Source organism: Strigops habroptila, chromosome 2 (assembly GCF_004027225.2).
Source record: "Strigops habroptila isolate Jane chromosome 2, bStrHab1.2.pri, whole genome shotgun sequence".
Lineage (NCBI taxonomy): Eukaryota > Metazoa > Chordata > Aves > Psittaciformes > Psittacidae > Strigops > Strigops habroptila.
The window spans coordinates 102070799-102092761 of NC_044278.2; the positions used below are offsets into that span (position 1 = coordinate 102070799).

General features: G+C 40.2%; 1 protein-coding gene across 3 annotated transcripts; it reads right to left on the reverse strand.

The window, feature by feature from the left end:
• Nucleotides 1-3103: 3103 nt before the first annotated feature.
• Nucleotides 3104-12301, reverse strand: POMP (proteasome maturation protein). Of its 3 annotated transcripts, none has more exons than XR_003989915.1 (6): nt 11949-12229; nt 10663-10760; nt 9710-9770; nt 7414-7515; nt 5545-5638; nt 3104-3831 (listed from the first exon to the last, which is right to left on the reverse strand). XR_003989915.1 is itself a non-coding variant. In XM_030475605.1 (6 exons), exons 1-6 carry the CDS (start codon nt 12221-12223, stop codon nt 3764-3766), a joined length of 426 nt encoding a protein of 141 aa, XP_030331465.1. In that variant the 5' UTR covers nt 12224-12301; the 3' UTR covers nt 3104-3763. The 3 variants fall into 3 exon arrangements, 1 of the variants encoding a protein (XP_030331465.1); XR_003989917.1 differs by lacking the exon at nt 11949-12229 and adding an exon at nt 11367-11574; XM_030475605.1 differs by having other exon boundaries at nt 12221-12301.
• Nucleotides 12302-21963: the final 9662 nt, after the last annotated feature.

A 21963-nucleotide genomic window follows, 5' to 3' on the forward strand; every position in this document is an offset into this window, starting at 1 on the left:
CGAAGAGAGACATAGCATATTCTGTATAATCGATGATCTGCTTACAGCCATTAATATCCATCATACAAACAGAGTACTTCTGCAGAACTTCTCAGCGGTACTCCACCAAAAAATACCAGTACCACCTCATGATGTTATTATTGTACATCCTTTTTGTTTGAATTTTTGTTTGAATTGAATTGAAATTTTGTTTGAATTGAAGTTTGAATTACAGCATTTTTTTCCAAGGTATGTATTGTGATCATGGAGAAGTTTGGTAAGGTAGAGAAGGGTTTACATTATGCAGGAGACCACTGCCTCCCTGTCATAGATGAAAACAGTGCTGTTTATCCAGGACAGAGGGAATGAGTATTTACACAGCTAACAGCTATAGCTGGCTCCTACACTTCCTGAACTACCAAGGCTAATGTTGGCAATTAAAGTTTAGACACTAGCCAGTAAATAAAACTGCTTAGCTTTCCTCCGTTGAGCTGCCCAAGTTGCTGCCAACTTGTTGGAGAAGCGAGCTGAGTTTTGTAATAATCAGTGGGTCCAAAACATAATGAGTACTTGTTGAGAGATTAAGAGAATGCTAGTGCAGGATTTCAGCACAAAGATTACATTGTCTTCCTTGCCTCTTCATTATGCAGTTCCGTAAGGCTTTATGAAATTAACTATTCCACACAACACTGCCTGAAAAAGTAAAGCAAATGAAGTAGGGGTGTGTGCCTTCACTTCCTCTGCTGCAGTGCACACCTCTGCTAGCACTCAGAAGGTGGCAACAAAGCACACCAATTCTACAGTGGCATTGTGTTGGAGCAAATGAGAACAAGCACGTACACTTCAGGAATGGCTTTGTTATGGTTTGATTTTGCTGTACAAAGTACTTGCTGTTTGCAAAGCATTTCTGTAGGTGCAGTATTAAGAACTAGCTGTAAGTGTAGGTCAAAACACATGAAGGACATGAACTGTGTTGTTAAAGTGCCTAGCATGGTGCAAGCTGAGAAAACCAGGTACTAATGCACTTCAGATTATTAAAATCTTCCACATTTGTAATAGTTGTTCTATTTGTATATAAATGCAAATTATTTTGACATTGATAATTAAATTTGGTTTTCTAACACATTGTATTTGTAGTTCTTGCTTAGTTTTTGACATATGGCCAGTGGGATGGCTGGTGGAGGAATGTTTATGCAAACAGAATTATCAGCAGGAATAGTATCATCTGGGAAAATTTTCCACAATGGGAACAATCAGCCATTGGAATAACCTCCCCGGGGAAGCGCTGGATTCCCCAGCATTGGACACTTTTTAAGATTTGGCTGGACAGGGTGCTGGGACATTTAGTCTAGGTCATGCTTTGCCTAGAAAGGTTGGAGCAGATGATCCTCGAGGTCCTTTCCAACCTGGTTATTCTAGGATCGTAACAAACAAACAGCAGTGCAGGAAGATGTGCTTCTGCCTTCCTCCTGCACTTTGAGAGACGGATGCTTTCCAAAACACCAGCACCAAAAGGAGGCAGGGAATTGCAGAGCAGGGAGAGCACCACTTGTGCAAGAAGTCAGCATGGAGGCTTGTGTAGCACCTGCATGGCCAGTGGATCTGCAAGTGCTTTCCTCACATGCCATTTGCTCTTGGATGTCTCTTACACATACTATTTGCTTTCCAGCCTGGCTTACACCTAAAATTGGCTTCCTTGCAGATATAATGACCAACTTAACCTCCTTCCTCTGAATTTGGCTTGATCTCACCCAAAATTATAATGAATAAAACCACCTAGAAATTACGTCCAACCTTGTAATCTGTGAGAAACCCTAGTTAAAATACTTGTCTTAATGTAGTTTTGCTCAGATACAATAGTATTCATCTTTCAACCAACACCAGGAAAGGCCAGCTAGCTGGACACACTGAGGCAGGGAGCTACAAGGTACCAGTAACTGTGTACAACTTTGGGATGGCTCCCTGTTTTCTGTATCGGCTGTAACAGTGCTGACAGCGAGGCAGACCTAAAAATCCTCCTAAAATCCATGCCCGTACCTTAATTTATCCCAGAGATGGCAAGGTAATCCGTCAGCCTTTCTGTGAGCCTATAGCAATACAAAGCCTACTGAACCTCAACCTTGCTTTATAAGAGTTTACTTTTGCTTTATACAAAACTGCCAAGAAACTTGCCAATTATAAAATATCATAGCAAGTAGTTCCATGCTTGCACATTCAATTTATTGGTCCTATATCTAACCTCAGTAGGCAAAAAATACAAATGAAATAACTTGTATTTCATAGCACAAGCCTCTAATCTCTGCAACTCTCAAGTGAAATAATTTTAGAAGCTTCACTTCTTACCTGAAATAAGTCTAAATATAAAACCACGGGTAACGTGTCTCATACTGCATCATCTCAATGTTTTTAATTTGCTGCAATGTTTTGCAACAGATGAACATAAAAGCATTGTAAAATTTACACAACAAAAGCTAGAGGTTTTGGCCCACAAGGATAGGGAATTTGTGGCAGCTTTAAGCACATGAGATATTTGAGATTGCGAAAAGAGGTTTATAGCAACATTTCTGCTAAAATTACCTACAACAGAACACTAAGTGCACTTGGCAGGTTAACCAAGTCATTAAAGCCTGCTGAATAAAGACAGTTCCTGTCTTAAAAATATTGTTTAAAGCTCCCCACATATGACAAGAGATGACATCTTTTGAACCACAGACTTCTTTTTTCCTCCTAATATGCCACATCACATTAGCTGCCTAGCAGGATTTATGACACATGCATGACATCAGAAAAGTGGTTACAATCCCAAATTTAATTACACACGACCTCCTCAATTTAAGCACACAAACCCCTTTCAGTGGCCCACTCCTTTAAAAGCTGTATTTAAGTATAGTCTCAGTGGCTAAGATCTGATTTTGGTAAACCCAGAAAGAAAATTATTTCTGTATCTGTCATCTACTACCACTGTATCTTCATTTTCTCACTGCAGCAGCTTTATTGTACTGTCATAATTAGGCACTGTGCTCTTTCTTAACCTCCAAATACTAAAATACCAAGTCTAAGAGTGCTCTTTGGTATTACATTCCCAAATGGATTTTAAAGCACCTTCTTTAAACTCCAAGCGGAGTTTGCTTCTACTTTCAGAAACCAGAATATCCTCTCAGGGACACAGATAAAAAAAAGCCAGACCTTTAATTCCCTTCTTACAGTGATAACTTCCAATTCCACACAAAAGCTTAATGGCTCACTCATGCAAAACTGTCAAGAGGGAAGGGATAAACTGTATATAGCAGGATTTATGATGAAATATATTTTGGAACGCAAAAGCATTTATAGCAAATTTTTATTCAATAGTTTAAAAAGTGTATGGAAATTGTCATGAACAAAGAGTTACTCAATGGAAAACACCTTCTTTTCCCCCTTAAAAAGTTCTTCTGCAAGAACATCTGTTAAATGCATTTACCTACAGTAATCAGTTTTAAAATGCATGGGTATTTTTGGATTTCTTGTATACATATATAGCACTTCCATAGTTAAGAAGCTATTGTCCTGAGCAGTGTATGAAAACATATTATTTAAACTACCTAGTTACAGGACATTTATATAAGTGACAACAAGCACAGAACAGTTTGTAGACTTTAAACATTTAATGTGCCTTTTCATCAAGGAAGGCAAATAATAACTGTAGGACTACTTAACACTGTGAGTGTCAGTGTGTTTAGGGTATCATGTATTTAGATCTGCAGTATAAAGACACACACAAAACATTTTTGTGGAGTACATTTTGTTACAATAAACCAAGCTTATATTCCATCATCATGTGTGGTTCTCCCATAACCTCACTCTGTGAAGGATCTGGAAAAAAAAACAAAAGTGGAAAGCATGAGGCTTTTACAAGTTACAAACACCAACAGTAACTATTAACATGACCTTTTTCCCTCCATTCTAATGCTTAGTGCAACAGTCACTGATATTTAACAGTGTTGCATAACGCAGGTCTGTAACTCACAGGTCTCCATCCAAAGCAATGATCAGATAATAATTATACCTATAGTGGAACAGTGTTTCCTAAAGACCCCACACACACACTTCAAGTAAAACCAACCGGTTCTACATCAGCAGTCTCCTATAGCCTGAATCTCAAAGCTGAGTTTTGTGAATCAGAAAACTTAAGTCTGGGTGAAACTTTTCCCCACAGACATCCCACATCTCTTTCCAATGCAACTTCTCTGCACAATAGGAGCTCAGACTCCTCCCTTCTATTAGTTGGGACATACTCATGGTTTCTCTCCTCCATCTAAATGCCTAGTTTCACAGAAATTCTATGCCCTTAAGTATCTCCAAGATTTCCTCCATTCTGTAAAGTATGGTTGACAACAGCCACTGTACACTAAGATAATCAAAAAGTGTGCAGAGGACACAAGAGATACCAATACTGACAGTATGAACTACATTACCATACAAAAAATTAAAATAGTACTACTAATAATAAAACAACCCACAAGCAAACACACACACACAAAACCACACCACCAAACAAACAAAAAGAAACCCACAAAAAAAAGGTTGTGACTGCACTTTGGAAGAAATATACCTCTCCTTATGGGTGTATCGGCTTGTTTTCCTTCCATACATAAGGCATATTAATGCCTTAGATTACTCCAGACACATCAAAATTATCTAATCCAGCCCCAGGTGATAAATAGAACCTTATCAATACCACTTTTAATCCACTCGCTCCTTAGCACTCTGTATGTGACAGCTTGTTCTGAGCAATGAATGGTAAATAACCAAATTTAGGTTATGCCTGACCAAATAACCAAATAAATTATGCCTGACATTGCTCTACCACAATAATCCATGATTCCTGCCCTTGCTCCCAGTAAATCCATTCCAGAAAATTATCCCAGGTTTACCTCATATCTCTAGATTCCCACTTACCCCTCCATTATTTCCAGTTTCCTATCTCCCTGGCTTTTTCCATTCCCCGATCCCACCTCAGTATACCCTCTGCCTCCTTCCATGTCTTTAGCTACCAGCTAGAAAGAATTCTTTTAAAACCATTTTTCCAGCTTTATTTTATTGCACACATACCAACTGTCAGTCAGGAGCAGTCCACCATAAAACCGCCAACTGCTTAGCTCATTTCGGGGAGAATACCCCCGCCACATCTCTGGTTCATTAGTTCAGGATCTCTCCTCTAGCTTCTTCAGTTATAGAACTTATAAAAACTTTGTATCTTTGTAACCTCCACCTGTCAAAGTCTGCACAAGCAGTTCAAAAGTTTAAGGGGAAACAGGCATACAACGTAAGTGCATAATCTTCTACTCCTTTAGAAACACAGCCTACAAGGCAAATCCGGGCTTACTCAGTATTTCAGAGTCATTTCCACACAACTAGCAGCTGAACACCACTTATTACTCCTTCCCCCAGTGCTGCTTCACCTTTAGGAATTCAACTTTTTTTCTATTTTGTGTTTAATTCTCTTATTCCATAGAGGCAAAGAACCTCACAGTTCCCAAATTTTACCTTTAAATGTTTCCATAACATTCAAAACAATGTATTTACCATTAAGGATATCCTCAAAACTGATGGATCCATCATTTCCCCTCAGAGTATCCAGTGCTAAGTTTGAGCTGTGAAGAAATGGCAGGCGCTGGACCTGTAAAAAGACAAGAGTTCACATTTTTGCAAGTCTGAAATTGAGGGGAGTTTATATTTGGATTTCTCAGACTGAAGAGACTAAGAAAAGCAACAGGCAAGGTCACTTCTTCCTTCAAAAGCAACAATGAAATAAGAACTAGTGGCACACGCAGATAGCAAAACCTAGAACACCACCATCTATTGTTTTGAGAAGATCAACCTTTCACTAGATTTGTGGCTTTCACTGCGGTGTAGCTACTACAGCAAATAGCATAAAGATAAAAAAAGAGGAGGTTTTGTCCTCCTCTGTTACCACATAAAGCTGGGGAGGCTTACTGCAACAAACACACCTACACCTTGAGGTCAGTATTGGGCAACTGACATACACTGCAGTGTTTGAAAACCACATTCCAAGTTTCCTACATCTCCAACACAAGCCAGTGGAAAGGAATGTCGGTGGAAGAGCTGCATTTGTTTTCACATCTAAACAAAATCCCCCTTGCAGTTAATCTAAATCAAAATTATTTCCCTGATCCCCACCAATTTTTAAGTTTCAGGTCCACTCCCAGTTACTTTAAACCCTCTTCTGTACCCTTCACCCACAGTATTACAAACAAATTGAGTGGTACACATAGCATTCAGATCCTAAATATTCTGAGAATGGCATATCTGTACTTACAATTTCATTCACTACTAATAGTGATACTTCAGTTATATCATCAACATATACTATTCTCATAAAATTATCATGTAGCTATCTCCTAAAACAAAAAATAGGTTGAAGATTTCCATAGCACTACCTGTACAATCGTTAGAAGTTCAAATACGCTATTCCAGTAAATATTCTAGGAAAGTGAAATTAAAGCACAAGAGAACATGTTTTCTCCATTTATCCCCCAAGAATACCTGAGACAAACTAGCAGGCTGCCCTCGCCTGCCTCATTTTCTGCCATGTGCTAACCTAAGTCATGAGACAGCACAGCTGAAATCAAAGAATGTCTTCATACGTCCTGTCTGACTTTCACATCTTCAGGACGAGTAATTTCTGCCAAGTTTAATGCAGCTCACTGTGGTTCAGTAGCATCTGATCCACTGAAAGGGAGCACAGAATTGCTCTAACTCATTCGGAAAAATAACTCTTAATAGCTTCACAACCTTCAACAAGCCATTAAAGGTCACTAGGACTAATAAGCTTTCCATGTTTCTTAAGAGACAAAGTCAGTCTCCCTCTGGTTACTCTCCATCCAAGGAGATTGGAAGGAAAAGGAGACAGACACAACTTCCCAACTAAGAGTTAAAACCTTTGAACTTAACTCCCTGTAGACCTCCCCTGATCTACAAGAAGGGCTGCAGAACAAAATAAGCACTGCGTCGGGTTTCATGTTACCTCTATATCCACTCCCAAATTACTACTTGTTTCAGACCTCTCAATCTCTTCTCCCTAAAGGTGCAGAGATTCCCCCTTCCATAGAGGAGAGTATTAATTTTAGGAATTAATACTCAATTATTCCTACTTTTCTCTGAAGCCTTACAGAATGATAGTCAACAGAAAAGCTAGAGCAGTTACCACTTCACCAAGTAAACAATAAAAGAACAGCAGCTGAAAATCTTTAGCATATTGGCTGTTCTGGGGACTATTAATTGCAGAGTTTGCTTAGTTTGTTTTAGTAAAAGTGGCCCAGTGAGATAATTTCATTTGGAAACATAAGGTATTTCAACAAAGATGTCTCTCCGAAAGCATGTTCCAAGATAAACAAGGGGTTTAAGTTACACCAGTTGGATAAAAATGCCTACCTGTTTCACTGCTCTGAATTCCATCTGCAGCTTTAAAGGTGCATGAAGTCCTTGAATATTTCTCAGTGTGGCAAAGTTCGTTTTATCTTGATTTAACTGGAACTATCAAAACCAATATCGATTTTAGAAAAAATTATACTTTCAAGTACAGCCATAGAAGAGATTTGTGACATGCTACTTAATGCTTATTAAATTTATATGTAAAAATTCAGTCATACTGTTATGTGTGTCTCAAACGTACACAAAAGATAATTATGTGGTAATATCTGTTTTATGAAACCAAAATTAATTTTTGCTGGATTTATTACAAATCAATAGCAGCAATTTTATTTTCTTACTTTAGACAAGCAGGACATGTAACACCACCAAGTGGTGTAGTTTTGCACTACTTTACTGCGATATTGTCAGCATGAATTGGAAGTTAAGTCTGGTTTAAAGGAAGAACACAATCTTGAAAACCACAATTGACGTTATTTTAGCCATCAAAGACTCTACTTGAAAACACTTGAAATACTTCTTTTCTGATCAAGCAGGGAGACAGAGCACCACATATACTCGTGTGACTCTGAAAAGCTAAAAGAAAGCTCATAATTTTACCAACTGCTCTAAAACTGATTGGTAAAACAAAGAAAATCTATTCAGTAGAAGGTTCTTTTAATCAAAAAGTGCTGGGTCATGAACCCTGAAGTACACAAAAGGAACTTATGCTTAAGGTTAAATTTAAGCTTGAGTAATCCAGTCTCAAATTTGGCCTTTACAGGAGTGACTACATGACAAAATACAATAGTGTAAAGTAAAACAAAACCTGCAATCTTCTTATTTTAAAACCTGCACTCCATCACCATGACAAAAGCTTACAAGAGTATCATCTAGTTTATGTGAAAGTATCTCAAAAACAGGAGTCAAAGGCATAATACGCATGTTCTTCATAACAACCTATATTGAATGTTCTTCAAAAGTTATCAGAAAATACTATTTATATGCCTCATCCTAAACTTAGAATTCTGGTCATGTTATTTTTCCATTTCTTTTATTTTACAAAAGTAGGGATCCTTATCTGGGTACTGCTACATTGTAGCTAATTTGTAGCCCTTATCTGGGTACTGCTACATTGTACTGCTAAATTGTAGGTTATTTATGGCAATTTATGGCAGTAAAAATAACCGTTTACTATCTCAGGCCAAGACAAGTCTTTTCCTATTCAAACATACACAAAAATAATTTTTGGACAAATCTGCCTTACAGAAAAACAAACCAAACAATATGTGGGAAAAACAATTTAAGTCTCACATTCTTCCTATGTGTTTTAATTATTTTTATTGTTTCTTCTTGTTTTAATTATTTCTGTACTTTTTTCTCTCTAGCATGTAATCTTTTAATTATGCAGGTTTTCATACAGCAAGAACAAAGTTAAAAAATAAGTTATACCAGACAGCTATAAAAATCAATTAATAGCTCTGAAACATTCACAGTATTTATAAATAAGCTTATGAAGTTGGTGTCACATTAATATCACCCTTTAACTCAAGGCAACACTAGCACTGGTTAGAATTAGAATATATTAGACACTACACGGCACCTCATCATGCTGATTAGCTTAGCAATTTGCAACATTCTATCCAAACACTGACTTTACTTCAGGACATTTTATTACATCAACTCTTCTGTGCTGACAAAACAGGCACCAGATACGAGGTTCAGTTCAACCAGCTATTTAGCCAAGGCAGTCAGTCTAGTTTGCCCTTACCTTCAACCTGTGGTTCACAGTCCACTCTTAAGTGCTCCACAAGTGATGACTAAGCCAGACAAGATTGTATATACTTAGGACAAACTGTGTGTGTAAAATTTCTACATGGGATTGAGTCATTTAATGAAAATATTTGTGTTCACAGACCTAAAGTCTAAAAATGAAGATATATGGTAAATCTACAGACAAAATGGGAGGATCAGCCTTCCAGAACTGACAGGTGTGCCCCCCACCTAACTACAGAGGTTGCATACAAAACTAGCTTAATAAGGTTTAGTCATCTAAAAGTTATTACGTAAATCCCTACTTGGAAGAACATTCACATACTTTACGTGGAGAGAGTCACAAGTGGGAGGTTGACATTAAACACATTTGCCAACAATGTTATTTGTATAAATGAAATATTATTGTTGAAAATCTTTACCCAATTAAAGGCAAGGCCCTGCTCATTATTTGTTACCACGCAAAACAGTCCAGGTAACCACACTGTTAATTTAAACTTCATAATCAGTGAAGAGTAAAGATGGCTGTATTTGATATTATACTTACATTTTTTTCTATCAGTTCTAGTGGGTGGCTGGGCAGCAATTCACTTTTCGCACTTGTAAAACTAGAAATACAAGTGAAAAAAAAAAAAACCCCAACAAATTGAACTTCAGATTAACTGGGATATTGTTTTAAGTTACATTCCAAAACTAATCTCAGATACAAACATCAACTCAGAGACACACAATTAGCACCATTTGAACTATTAAAAAAAAGAAAAAAAGCTCAGTAGTGCAACAGCAAATAAGACCTTGAACTACAGCACTACCAGAAGAAAAACAAATTTCAGGCATCTTTTTTTCTTTATGTTTGACAAAACCAAGTGACAGGTTTTTTCCTTGACCCCCTTCAGAAAGAGAGAAAAATATTAATAAATGAAAACATCATAGGTTTTTTTTTTTTTAATGTTCGAGCTACATGGTATCTAACTTTAGAATTCTTCAAGCTTTTACAGCTGAATACTGCACATACCTTCACACGCACTCACAGCTGTATTATCTGCATTTTAAACTCCATGAACTTATTTTAGATTCATTATCCAAGACATGTAGTTGTGCACCCATATAAAACCAAGCCCACTGTTTTCACTATATTAACTTTACTTTTTATGCAATGCTGAAATTAAGCATTTCCCACAGTGCTACAGCACTTACATACATGTATATTAAAACTAGCATATATTTCATAATTATTAATACTTTGCCATCTCTTTTCTTAAGAGCAGTATCACACAGGTAAAAGTCTAATAAAGTTATCTACTTCTTGAAGTGATGTTTCACAGAAAATTCACGCTTGAAAGCCAATTTGATTAAATATGTGCACTTTAGGCTATAGCTTTTCTGACACACCTTCCAAGAACCTTCTTTAAAAAGCCAACATTTAACACGCGCTTTCTTCCTATATCTGAAGTTCAACAATGGCTGCAGCACAATTCAACAAGAAAAAGTAAAGTGTACCCTCTACGCAGAAGATCATAACCTTCAAATGGTCCTGAAGCTGAGAAGTCGATAATTGGGATAGTATCCTTCAACAGAGAAGCAGCACCTCTGGAATCCTGGAATAAAAGAAAAAGTGAAGATTATTTTAACAAAAATAATCCTTTTTGTTTGGGCCATCAGGCCAGGCAAATAAGACAAAGTGCTCAGACTCCTTAAACTACCCATGTACTTTAGAGTCTCTTTAAAACAAACAAAACACAAAACCACCAAAACACAAACCCTACCTAACAGAATTCTTTCTGAAAGTCTGATAACAGTTAAAGGTATTGATAACACAATTTAGGATCCGGCTGAAACAGTTAAACTCACAATTCCCCCTTGCTCATTCCCACCCTGGGCTGCAGGGATGGAATGGCAGAAGGAAGATTATGCTCAGCTCACAGGACAGAAACGTCTGAGAATTCCTTCATTCACTTCACACAGACACAATCAAGGAGGATCAAATTGATTTTATCCATGATTTAAGGCTGCCATAAAGGGGACAAGGCATATTCAAGTGGTCTAGTATGCCACTTAACTGAAATGGCAAACGGAAAAGGAAAGTAACTTGTAGCAGACCAGAAAAACACACCTTCACAGACTAAGTAAAGCCATCTTAACTCAGACAGCTAAGCTCATGCCAACCTGCCCAATTTTACTGAAGTGATTTTAGGACTGCTCACACAAATCGCTCCACCAATAGACCACTGTGTAATGAATTCTGGAAGGTGACAGCACTAATCTCTGGAAGGTGACAGTGATGAGCTGTTCAGCACAGGAGTTCCCCGCAGCAGCACTGAGAGACCCAACACAAAATTCATGCTTATAGTTACGGTCTTTTGTACTAGCATCTTAACTGTCGATAACCTAACAGCTATTAGAAAAACATAAGATACCTTTTATTACATGCCCGTAAAGCATCAGCAAACTAACATATCCAACCCTAACCAGACCTTCCCGAGATTGCTGTGAGAGCATTAGAGACACAGTACCTACAAGACGTGAAAGTCAAACATAAGGAGAAACCCATTAAATACTTCCTAAAAGTAACGCTCTCCAGTCTCGCCAGGGCCCAGTCCGTGTCAAGTGGCCATACCACTGCTGTGCACCACAGGGGACCCAGCATGACCTCCCCGGCCCCAAGAGCTGCCGCGCTGGCTGCGGCACTGAAGCCCCTGGCACCGAAAGGCCAAGGATCACCGGGGCTCTCGGCCTCCCCGGCCCACCCCGCTCCCAGACAAAGGGCTTTAACCGCAGCCACGCACCCTTCGCGCCTTCCCGGCCCCAAGAGGATGCCCAGTGAAGACCGGGCGGCGCGGGCAGAGACGCCCGTTCCCCGCTGAGCATCCACCATGGCCGCGCCGGACCCCTATGACTCAGCACGGCCCCAGCGCCCCTCGACCGACGGCCACCGTCACCCCCGGGAACTCCGATGGCCGAGCAGCGAAGCGGGGCAGACAAGGGCGCGCCGATCCGATCCGCCCCGGGCCCGGCCACCCTACGCCCTGCACCGCCACCGCCCCCTGCCCGCGCTCACCATCTTGGCACCGCACTCTGAGCCGCTTCCGCCTCCTCAGCCCCCTCACTTCCGCTCCGCCCCCGGCGCGCTGCGTCAGACGCAAGGCGGGAGCGGCGGGGCCGCTTGTGGGGCGGTGCTTCGCAGGGGTCGGGGTTGGTGCGGGATGGTTTGCGCTGAGGTGGTGAGAGGGGTCCCTCCCGTTCTGTGCCCGCCTTGGCCGTGGCGTGTCCGCTTCCAGCGCTGTGCCTCGTAGACTGACTGCGCTGTTCTCACGTGCCGGCAAAACCCAGCTGTTTTGGTGCCACCCTGGCCCGGAGCCCGAGCTGGAGTTGGCCAATGGCTTCCCACAGTGGGCTGGTGGTTGCGGTGTTGGGTGAGGGGTGTTCTTCGTGGTCAAACCTATCCCCTCCAGTGGCTAAGCAAAAGCAGAGAGCTTGGGTGACCCCGACAGCATCACAGTGCTGACAGCCTGAGGTAGCAAGACAAGGCAGCAGTGCTTAAAATCATAGAATAGTTTGGGTTGGAAAGGACCTTAAGATCATTTAGTTCCAACCCCCCTGCCACGGGCTGGGACACCTTGCCCTAAACCATATCACCCAAGGCTCTGTGCAACCTGGCCTTGAACACCGCCAGGGATGGAGCATCCACAACCTCCCTGAGCAATCCATTCAAGTGCTTCACCACCCTCACTGTAAAGAACTTCTTCCTTATATCTCACCTGAACTTCCCCTGTTTAAGTTTGAAGCCATTACCCCTTGTCCTATTGCTACAGTCCCTAATGAAGAGCCCCTCCACAGCATCCTTGTAGGCCTCCTTCAGATACTGGAAGGCTGCTATGAGGTCTCCATGCAGCTTCTCTTCTCCAGGCTGGACAGCCCCAACTCTCTCAGCCTGTCTTCATACAGGAGGTGCTCCAGCCCCCTGATCATCCTCGTGGCCCTCCTCTGGACTCGCTCCAACAGCTCCATGTCCTTTTTATGTTGAGGACACCAGAACTGTACGCAGTACTCCAAGTGAAGTCTCACAAGAGCAGGGTAGAGGGGCGCATCACCTCCTTTGACCTGCTGGTCACGCTTCTTTTGATGCAGCCCAGGACGTGGTTGGTTTCTGGGCTGCAAGCGCACGCTGAAGCTGGCCCATGTTAAGCTTCTCGTCAACCAACACCCCCAAGTCCTTCTCTGCAGGGCTGCTCTGAATCTCTTCTCTGGCCAACCTGTAGCAGTGCCTGGGATTGCCCCGACCCAGGTGTAGGACCTTACACTTGGCTTGGTTAAACTTCATAAGGTTGGCATTGGCCCACCTCACAAGCGTGTCCAGGTCCCTCTGGATGGCATCCCTTCCCTCCAGCGTATCAACTGAACCACACAGCTTGGTGTTGTTGACAAACTTGCTGAGGGCACACTCAATCCCACTGTCCATGGCACTGACAAAGATGTTGAACAGGACCGGTCCCAACACCGATCCCTGAGGGACACCACTCGTTACAGGTTTCCAACTGGACATGGAGCCATTTACCGCCACTCTTTGCGTGCGGCCATCGAGCCAGTTTTTTATCCACCGAGTGGTCCATCTATCAAATTGATGTCTCTCCAGTTTAGAGACAAGGATGTCATGTGGGACAGTGTCGAATGCTTTGCACAAGTCCAGGTAGATGACGTCAGCTGCTCTGCCCTTGTCCATCAGTTCCGTGGCTCCATCATAGAAGGCCACCAAATTGGTCAGGCAGGATTTCCTCTTAGTGAAGCCATGTTGGCTCTCACCAGCCACCTCATTGTTTTTCATGTGCCTCAGCATGCTTTCCCAGAGAAACTGCTCCAAGATTTTGGCAGGCACAGAGGTGAGGCTGACTGGTCTGTAGTTCCCCGGGTCTTCCGCCTTCCCTTTCTTGAAAATGGGGGTTATATTACCCTTCTTCCAGTCATCGGGAACTTCACCTGAGCTTCCTGAGGTAAACATGGCCTCAGGCGCTGAGCCAGCCATGGAGCCTCCCTGGGCAGCACTGTGTGAACTGGAGGTGTCAGGGTGCTCTACCGGGGACCTCGGGCAGCCCTGGGGGCCCTGATCTTTTCTCAGTGACTGACAGGGTATGCCTGCAGCAGGTTAATCTCTGGAAATGAGTTTTGAGAATGATGGATTAAAGCTGCTGTGTTAGTGGCAGGTATTGGTAGCCACAGGGACAGTATGATAATGGAATTCATATTAGCTTGCACTTAAAGAACTTTGATTTCCCAGCAATCATGACAAAGTTTTCCACATATTTTGATGCACAGCTCCAGATACGTGTCTGGTGTATCTATCTGACATATTTCTTCTGAGACTTATAGGTCATTCAACCCTTTTAAGATTTTGCCCTAAATTGCCCTAGTGCTACAAATTTAATATGTGGCAATTAAACACCGCATCTTGCACAGAAAGTAATATTTAAGTGGGAATTTTATATATGTTTTAATGGCACACTCAGCTTTGGAAACATTATTGAAAAATTAATACACTTTATACTCAAATTTCCTCTTTCTTGCTCAAAATCAGTTCACCACTTAAAAAACCCCACATTCTCAACCAAAGTTCTGGCCCTTTGTATTCAGATCTTAGGCTTAAAGCAAAGACTTCAAAAGAATGAGAATGGAGGACTGGGGTTTTTAAATAATTTTTAGGAAAACGGGTGCCACAAAGGTTTCTCTGATCTTATAATGGGTACTCAGATATTGTGGTGCTGAATTCATTATTATAGAATAGATGTGAATACAAAAAACAAATCAAGTTCCTGTTTAACTGCAGCTTACAGAAAAAGCTAGGTTTGTCACTAAATGTATTTATTTATTGACTGACTTTGTTGATCAGGATATGACTGTAGACATGAAACATCTAACTTTCAAAGTCATTCTTGCAGGACACAGACAGGATGCAATCACTCCATGTACATTTTTGACATCACTGCAATCCACAGTCTAGGCTGCATAACATGAAAGAACATACATTGCAAAAAAGATCTGGTTTTCCTTTAAAGGCTTTCACACTAGGGAAAGCTTCCAGACATAAACATAAATCACACACATATTTTCTCATCAAATTACCAAGTATTTTGAATTGGAGCAAGGGTTGATTTCTTTCACAACCAGCTTTGGTTTAGTGATCTTACAGTTAGCATCTCAATGGTGGATGATTTGAGTAGTATCTCATTCCTCTCTGCAGCCCCACTGCAAGGTAATAGGAGTTACATGAGCAACTGTCAGACTGACCAAACCTTTGTTCAGAAATGAGAGCATGTCGTGAGTGATGAGTGCTTCAACTGCCCAGAAGCAGTAGGTAATGTCTGCCTTCTGTGCTGCAGATGATTTGAAGGCTGCTTCCCCCAGCACTGGGCTCACCGGAGTGCAGACAGGAGCCCGCAGGCACTGCACCAGGCGCAGCAGCTTGAGCACACAGGGCCCTGTGCCTCCCCGGGAGTGTTGCTGGTGTGCAGGTCTGGATAGTCTGAAGGCATCTTCCAGGCTGATGAATGGTAACAGGGTGGAAATTGAGATGCAGTGACTGTGGTTGCTAAAGAAGCTGTTCTTGTATGTAGACACTCTTAAAAGAGTATGTGGACATACTCTTTAGATTATGCTAAAATTAGTGTGAAAATAACTACCACTCCTCTAAAATAATTACTTCCGTAAAGTTGGGCTGATGAATTTCACATGTTGCTTTTAGAGATAACCTGCAAATTATTACTTTTTAAAGAATGACTTTTTCATCATTTTGTGTAGAGGTCTGAAATGTAAGACTGTTTTAAATATTTTCTGGATGTTTTTTACCTCAGCATCTTTGGAATGTCAAGTCTGGTCTTTTTGGTTTATCTGGGAGACTTCCCTGAGGTTTCAAGTGATTTTTAGACCATAGATTCTTTTATCTTTGAGAAATGAGGAAAGTATTTAATCTTTATTTAAAACAAAACAAAACAAAACAAAACAAAACAAAACAAAACAAAAAAAAAACCCACCAAAAAAACCCAACATATTGTTTCAAATGCTCTTTTAGCAGTTAAACTGGTATTAACAAACCTCATTAAACAAAGTTTTAGACAGACTGACTTAAAGAAATTTCCTGTTTCATTTACTTAGCTTTTTTGTTTTGCCTGGATCCCAGCCTAATATCATTTCATAGAGGTCTGTACATTTCCCATTGAATCGTTGGGGAGAGGATTCAGTGGACTCAAAACTTACCATGACAGAGGCACAACATGGCTGGTGGGGCAAAGGCTGCCACATACCAGCCTCATGGAACAGGAGCTCTACAGAAGCCGGCTGCCTTCTGGGAACTCTACTGCTATGTTAAAGCAGTTTGTGAGCTAATATATATGGCCTTTCCACTAATTTAAATGGTACTTTTCACCTCTCCTATTCCCAGACCTTTTTTATGTATCAAGGAGGAAAGATAGAAATACCCATTGATTTACACCATCAGCCATACTTGGTAGTAGCAGGAGTATGCTGTCCAAGGAAGCTTGCCTTTGTAACCACATTTTGTATTATCGATGCACCTTTGCTGCCTTTCAACATATAATTCCTTTGACATATCAGTGGGCAATCTGTTCTGAGCACGTGAATCTCTACCAGAAGAAAACCTTTATCCTGTGGGACTGGGAAACTCTTTCACTGGTTTTTGTCAACAGCCAGTTATAACCTGTTAAAGTGAAAGTACTTTTTGTTTTTAATCAAATCAAATAAACACATTTTCTTTGATCTTTAAGAAGCCCTTTCTTGTTAACTTGCTTTATACTTTTATGTTTTGGCATTCATTGTAAATCTAATTATTTAAAAAGTTATTTTGTTTTAGATTATTAAACCTTTTCTGAATTTAAGATAAACAGGGGCATGTTTTGTTAAAGATTAAAAATAAATTTCACACAAAACTGCAAAATGTAGCAAAGATAATAATGTGTAGGCGTCAGAGTGTTCCAAAACAAGACTCTCTAGGGGCTCTTCTGAACACACGGCTACGTTAAAACCATGTTCTGAAAAGGCTCAGGAAACCCCTGACTCTAACCCACCCTTTCCTGAAGCTGGTGAAAGTATTTAGAAAAAAAGTTACTGCTGCAGGGAGAAAAAAAAAAAAGAATCCCACATATTGCCGAAGCAGATGATTTTTTCCTGTTTGTTTACCAGCAAACTCTGCAGCTCGCAGGGTTTTCTTGAGTCAAAGCTTGCCCATCCTCGTCGTTCAAACGCAGCAAGCAGTCCCATAGATGACCAGAAAAAGTACATTATCACTCTATGGAATGTAAAATTTTTTAACGTGCTGTAGCATCCAGTGGGGAAATATACTAACAATCCCTTGTTTCAATATTTGATTTATAAGTCGTTAGTTTATTTTAAATGAAAAGATATTTTTTCTGTAGAAGTGTCTTCAGTTCCTATTTTGGTAGGTCAAACAGGGGATGCCAGTTGTTTTTTAATCCAAAATTCGTACTTAGATTAAAAAGAGGTCCTTGTTCTCTTGGCGCGGTGACTTATTTTGTAGCTTGTCAGTGCTTTCCTAAGTCTTGTAGTAAGCCGTTGTTCGGGTTTTGGGAAACCGGGCTTCTCTTCCCTGTGCTGCTTTTGCGGACTCGGAAAAGCGGGAGGCTGTAATGGGGAGAGTCAGTCACTAGGGGATGCTCAGTAGCCGAACACCCGAAGGATCCTGCCTTCCTCAGCGTTTGCCAGCCGCCTATGTCCCGCCTAGCTGGAAACTGGATGCTTGTGGCTTATTTTCAGTACTTTTTCTCTTCACTCACAGTGCTGTGAGAATTATGAAAAAACAAAAGATAAAAAGTGATGTATATGCAACAGCTGAAGCTACATGGGCAGGACCTGTGGGGATGCCGGTAAGCGTATTTCCCTATTAGTGGCCGAATAATTATTTTCAGTAAGCTCTATTACCTCCTTGTGACAATGTTAATCTTCAGCCTGAGTCCAACGTTTAACCTAGCCAATGTTCACGTAGTCAGGACCTCACTGCTCCTTTCTTTTGGCACTGAAACAAAGTCCCTCATGGAAATTCACAGAAAAATATTTTTGTTTTCCCCCTTAGCCTGGAGTGATTTGCCTCCCAGAAGCACAACCACCCTGCCCATATAGGTGAGACTAAGAGCACGTTTCCTGTGAGAGTGTCTTCCTAAGGGAAACCTTGAAAATAATTAATAGTAGTCACAGCTGAAAGAATTGAATGGAACATTACTTCCCATTCCTGCTACTGTGCAGGGAAAAAAAAAAAAAAATCGCCAAAGAGTTTGCCAAAGTTCCTAGCAGCAAAAGGGGAGTCTGAGAGTGCTCTGACTCATAACCATAGCCATTAAGCAGCAAGATAATCTGAAGCCACCTTAATTTTCTCTTACAGCTAAAGACAATAAATAAGCCCATAATCACCAAACTGAAAAGACAAAAAAAAAAAAAAAAAAAAAAGGCATTTTCAGCAACAATATATGCATCATTAAAAATAACATTTTTTTTTCCCTATAAGAAACCATCAACAGAAAATTTTCTCCGTGTGTTTTTTCTGTCATTTTAAAAACAAAAGCAGGTCAATGATCGAAACACAATGTACTACTTAAGAATGCTGTCATCAGTCACATGCATGGCATGGTGGTGGCTGGCTTAGAGAGAGTTAAGGCTCAAATCTTCAAAGGCAATTTTGAACTCCTCAGGATGTGAGCCAGCCCAGGTTTATCCGACGAAATCCAAAATGGATTTAGAGCCTCCTGAATTTTGGCCAAGCTTGGGCTTAGGTTTGGATCCGATGACTCATTTCTGACAGAAAACTGTGGTTTGCTCACTTGTAAGTAAAGAAGAGAAGTCATAGCTTACAGTAAGCAGCTCCTACGCAAACCCTGACACTTGCAGAGATCTTGCTTGAATTTCAGAGAGTTCCACATGGATGCAATGATCCCACTGCATGGACTTCACCGAGCCAAGGCTGGAGCAAATCAGCAATGTTGGTTTTGTACAGAACTATTACAGTGTTTCTTCAGGAAAAGCTTTTATGAAGTTCAATGCTATTATATTGTAAAAGGTGTTGGAGGTTAATTAATTGTTTCTATGGAGAAAGTAATGCATTATGAATTTTATTTTTGTTCCTTTTGCTGGAAACAATGATTACATATTTTCCACAGATGATTTTATTCATACTTCCTTACTGTAGGTTTTCCACACAATGAAATTATTTTTTTTTTGCTCTTTGTATTGCATCTCTTAATTCTGAGTCTCTACTGCTACCTGTTCCATGACATTAATTACTTTTTTGTTATATGTGTCATACTAACAGCTTAAATCATGCTCTTGTGCTCAAGTTTACTGTTGAAAGATGCTAAAAGTATGTTGCTGGGACTATGTTTTACAATGAGATTTCTTATTCAGTTTATATAGTGACATTAGAAAATGCTTCTGACAAACCGTCAGTGAACTCAAGGAGCGGCAGCTTTATGTTTACTAAGTAAAGAATGTTGTAGCAGATAGCTGGTACAAGTTTATTTGCACAGTTATTAGAGCACATACCATTACAGTGTTATAAAGGGTTTTTTATTTAATACATTGAATTAAAACTAAAGGAAACAAATGAAGATAATACCATCAGGAAACTTCTCTATTTTTAGTTTCTGAAGAACTTAGGAACTCCATTTTTGTAAAGGAAGATTGGGAATTGGATTCAGAGTGACTTTCCAGGTTAAAAAAAAAAAAAAAAGGAAAAGAAACACAAATGTTTTAAATAATTAGATTTAGGCTGGAACAAAGAAGATGCAAATTAAGGGAAAAAACTTGTGTGGTTTCTTCTTCATAAGGACTCTTTTTTTAAGTTGTAAAAGATTACCGGAAAAGTAAACCCCAAGCCATTTATTCAAAGGACCAAACAGTCCTGAAAGGGTTTGGGAAATATATACAGTGGACATTTCAAGAGAGACTGTCACATCCTCCTCTGAGAGTAAATTTGTGAGAATACCTTTGTGGTGAAGGATCAGAGTGGGCAGATCAAAGTAATATATGGGCTCAAGGGACATGACGAGGGGGGAGGGAGGTCGACATTGGATGACATTTGGATTCAAGGGCTCCTCTTAGCTTACTTGAGTCCTGTCCACTGCTGTTACGGAGTTGTGCTGTGTAATTGTTTTCATAGCAGCTTAATAAACTTGCATATTAAGTTAACTTGGTAGCATTCCTCTTCCTTCTTCCCGGACCGTTCTTATTCTGGAAGGTCGTGCTGGAACCTCATTGCTCTGGTCATGAAAACTTCATCTCTCGTCAGAAATCATTCAAAGGTGGTTTATACCTATTTGTTCTGGTGGCTTTTGACTCACATGGTTCTTCCTCCATGAAGAGGATGTGAAGCCTTTGGGCCATCTCTTCCTCTGATAATCCCAGTAACCCTTTCCAGAACATGCTCCAGTTTTACGTTTCTTGAACATGAGTAGTCAGACTTCTGTGGAGTGCTTCAGATGAGGTCACATCAGTGCCTAGACATCTACAGTAATACAATTCTCCACATTCAGTTTGGGATCATGTTTGCTTTCTTTTATAGTAGCATCACACTGGTGCTTCATAGGATACTCTCAGACTTCTTCTCCACCACAGATGTTTAACTGGCAAGCTCTTAGTATGCTGCGGAAAGTCTTGGTCTTAATCTCTAGTCAATGATCTTGTTTTATTCTGTCACATTTCTGTTATTCTAATGTAATCCATGTGTGATTAGTCTGATGTTCCTCTGGTTTGAGACCATTAACTTTAATTAGCATGTTTCTGCTTCTTGTGGGACTATCAGTTATGGAAATATTTCATAAGACTGATCCTTATAACAGTCCCTGAGGAAGTCAAATATATCCTGAATCATCCCATTTCAAGGCACTTCATTATAGTCTTCTCTCTGAGTAACATTTTATTCAAAGTTCAATTCTCCTATTAACACCCTTCTCCACCTTAAACAATATTTTTCCTTGTGACATTGTATCAAGTACTAAACTAAAATTATGCTAGATGAGAGCTGTACTTTACTCTCTTCAAAACCTCCTTTATGCAGTCAAGGGAGGATATTATATTGCTTTGATACAGCCTCCTCTTAGAAAATCCATTTTCCAGTCTATGTTATTTTTCAATTACTCAATGCTAATTATCCTTTCCTTCAAAGTTTACCATAAAACTATGCGTATTGTTATTGTCAGATTATTGACTCTACTGTTACCTAGCATACCCTTTCCCTCTTAAATATAACTCCTAGGTGTACCACTAGCCAACAGAAAATAAAAATACAAATTTGTAAGACTTTCTGAAAATGCTTATTGTAAGATTTGTGATGGCTATGCTGATTCTTTGGGTACTGAAAGATGAAAGTTACCTAGATGATTAAATTTAGGCCGTTCAGCTTTGAAAAATTTGTTGCCACCTTGGAAGCAGACATTCTACAGATTTCTTCAAAATTACCATTCAACCTTGCTACAATGTTAAACCTTCTCATTCTGCGTGCACACTGAGGCAGAGTACTCATTTTCAGAGGTTCTGCCCTGGCTAGAAATTGCATCTGCACTAGATTTCATGAATATCTATCTACATTAAAATTATGATCATTTTTTTTTTCCAGATTCGATTATCCCTCTAGATTCCTGCTAAATCCGATTGTAGTAAAAGTCATAGCTTTTGGCTTCTGTTTGAGAACAGCATGCTGACCCTCCTGAAAAGATGAAAAAAGTCCTTTGAAAAAGAAAGGAAGGAAGAGTGTCTGGAGCCTTCTCCACTGGGATATTTCTGTCTAAAGAG

What these genes read in the sequence shown, in the direction of transcription:
- POMP (XM_030475605.1), bottom strand. An exon ending in TATGATCTTCTGCGTAGAGG is followed by an intron (nt 9,771 to 10,662) that starts GTACACTTTACT and finishes TTGTATTTCTAG; the next exon opens with TTTTACAAGTGCGAAAAGTG. An exon ending in TAGAACTGATAGAAAAAAAT is followed by an intron (nt 7,516 to 9,709) that starts GTAAGTATAATA and finishes TGGTTTTGATAG; the next exon opens with TTCCAGTTAAATCAAGATAA.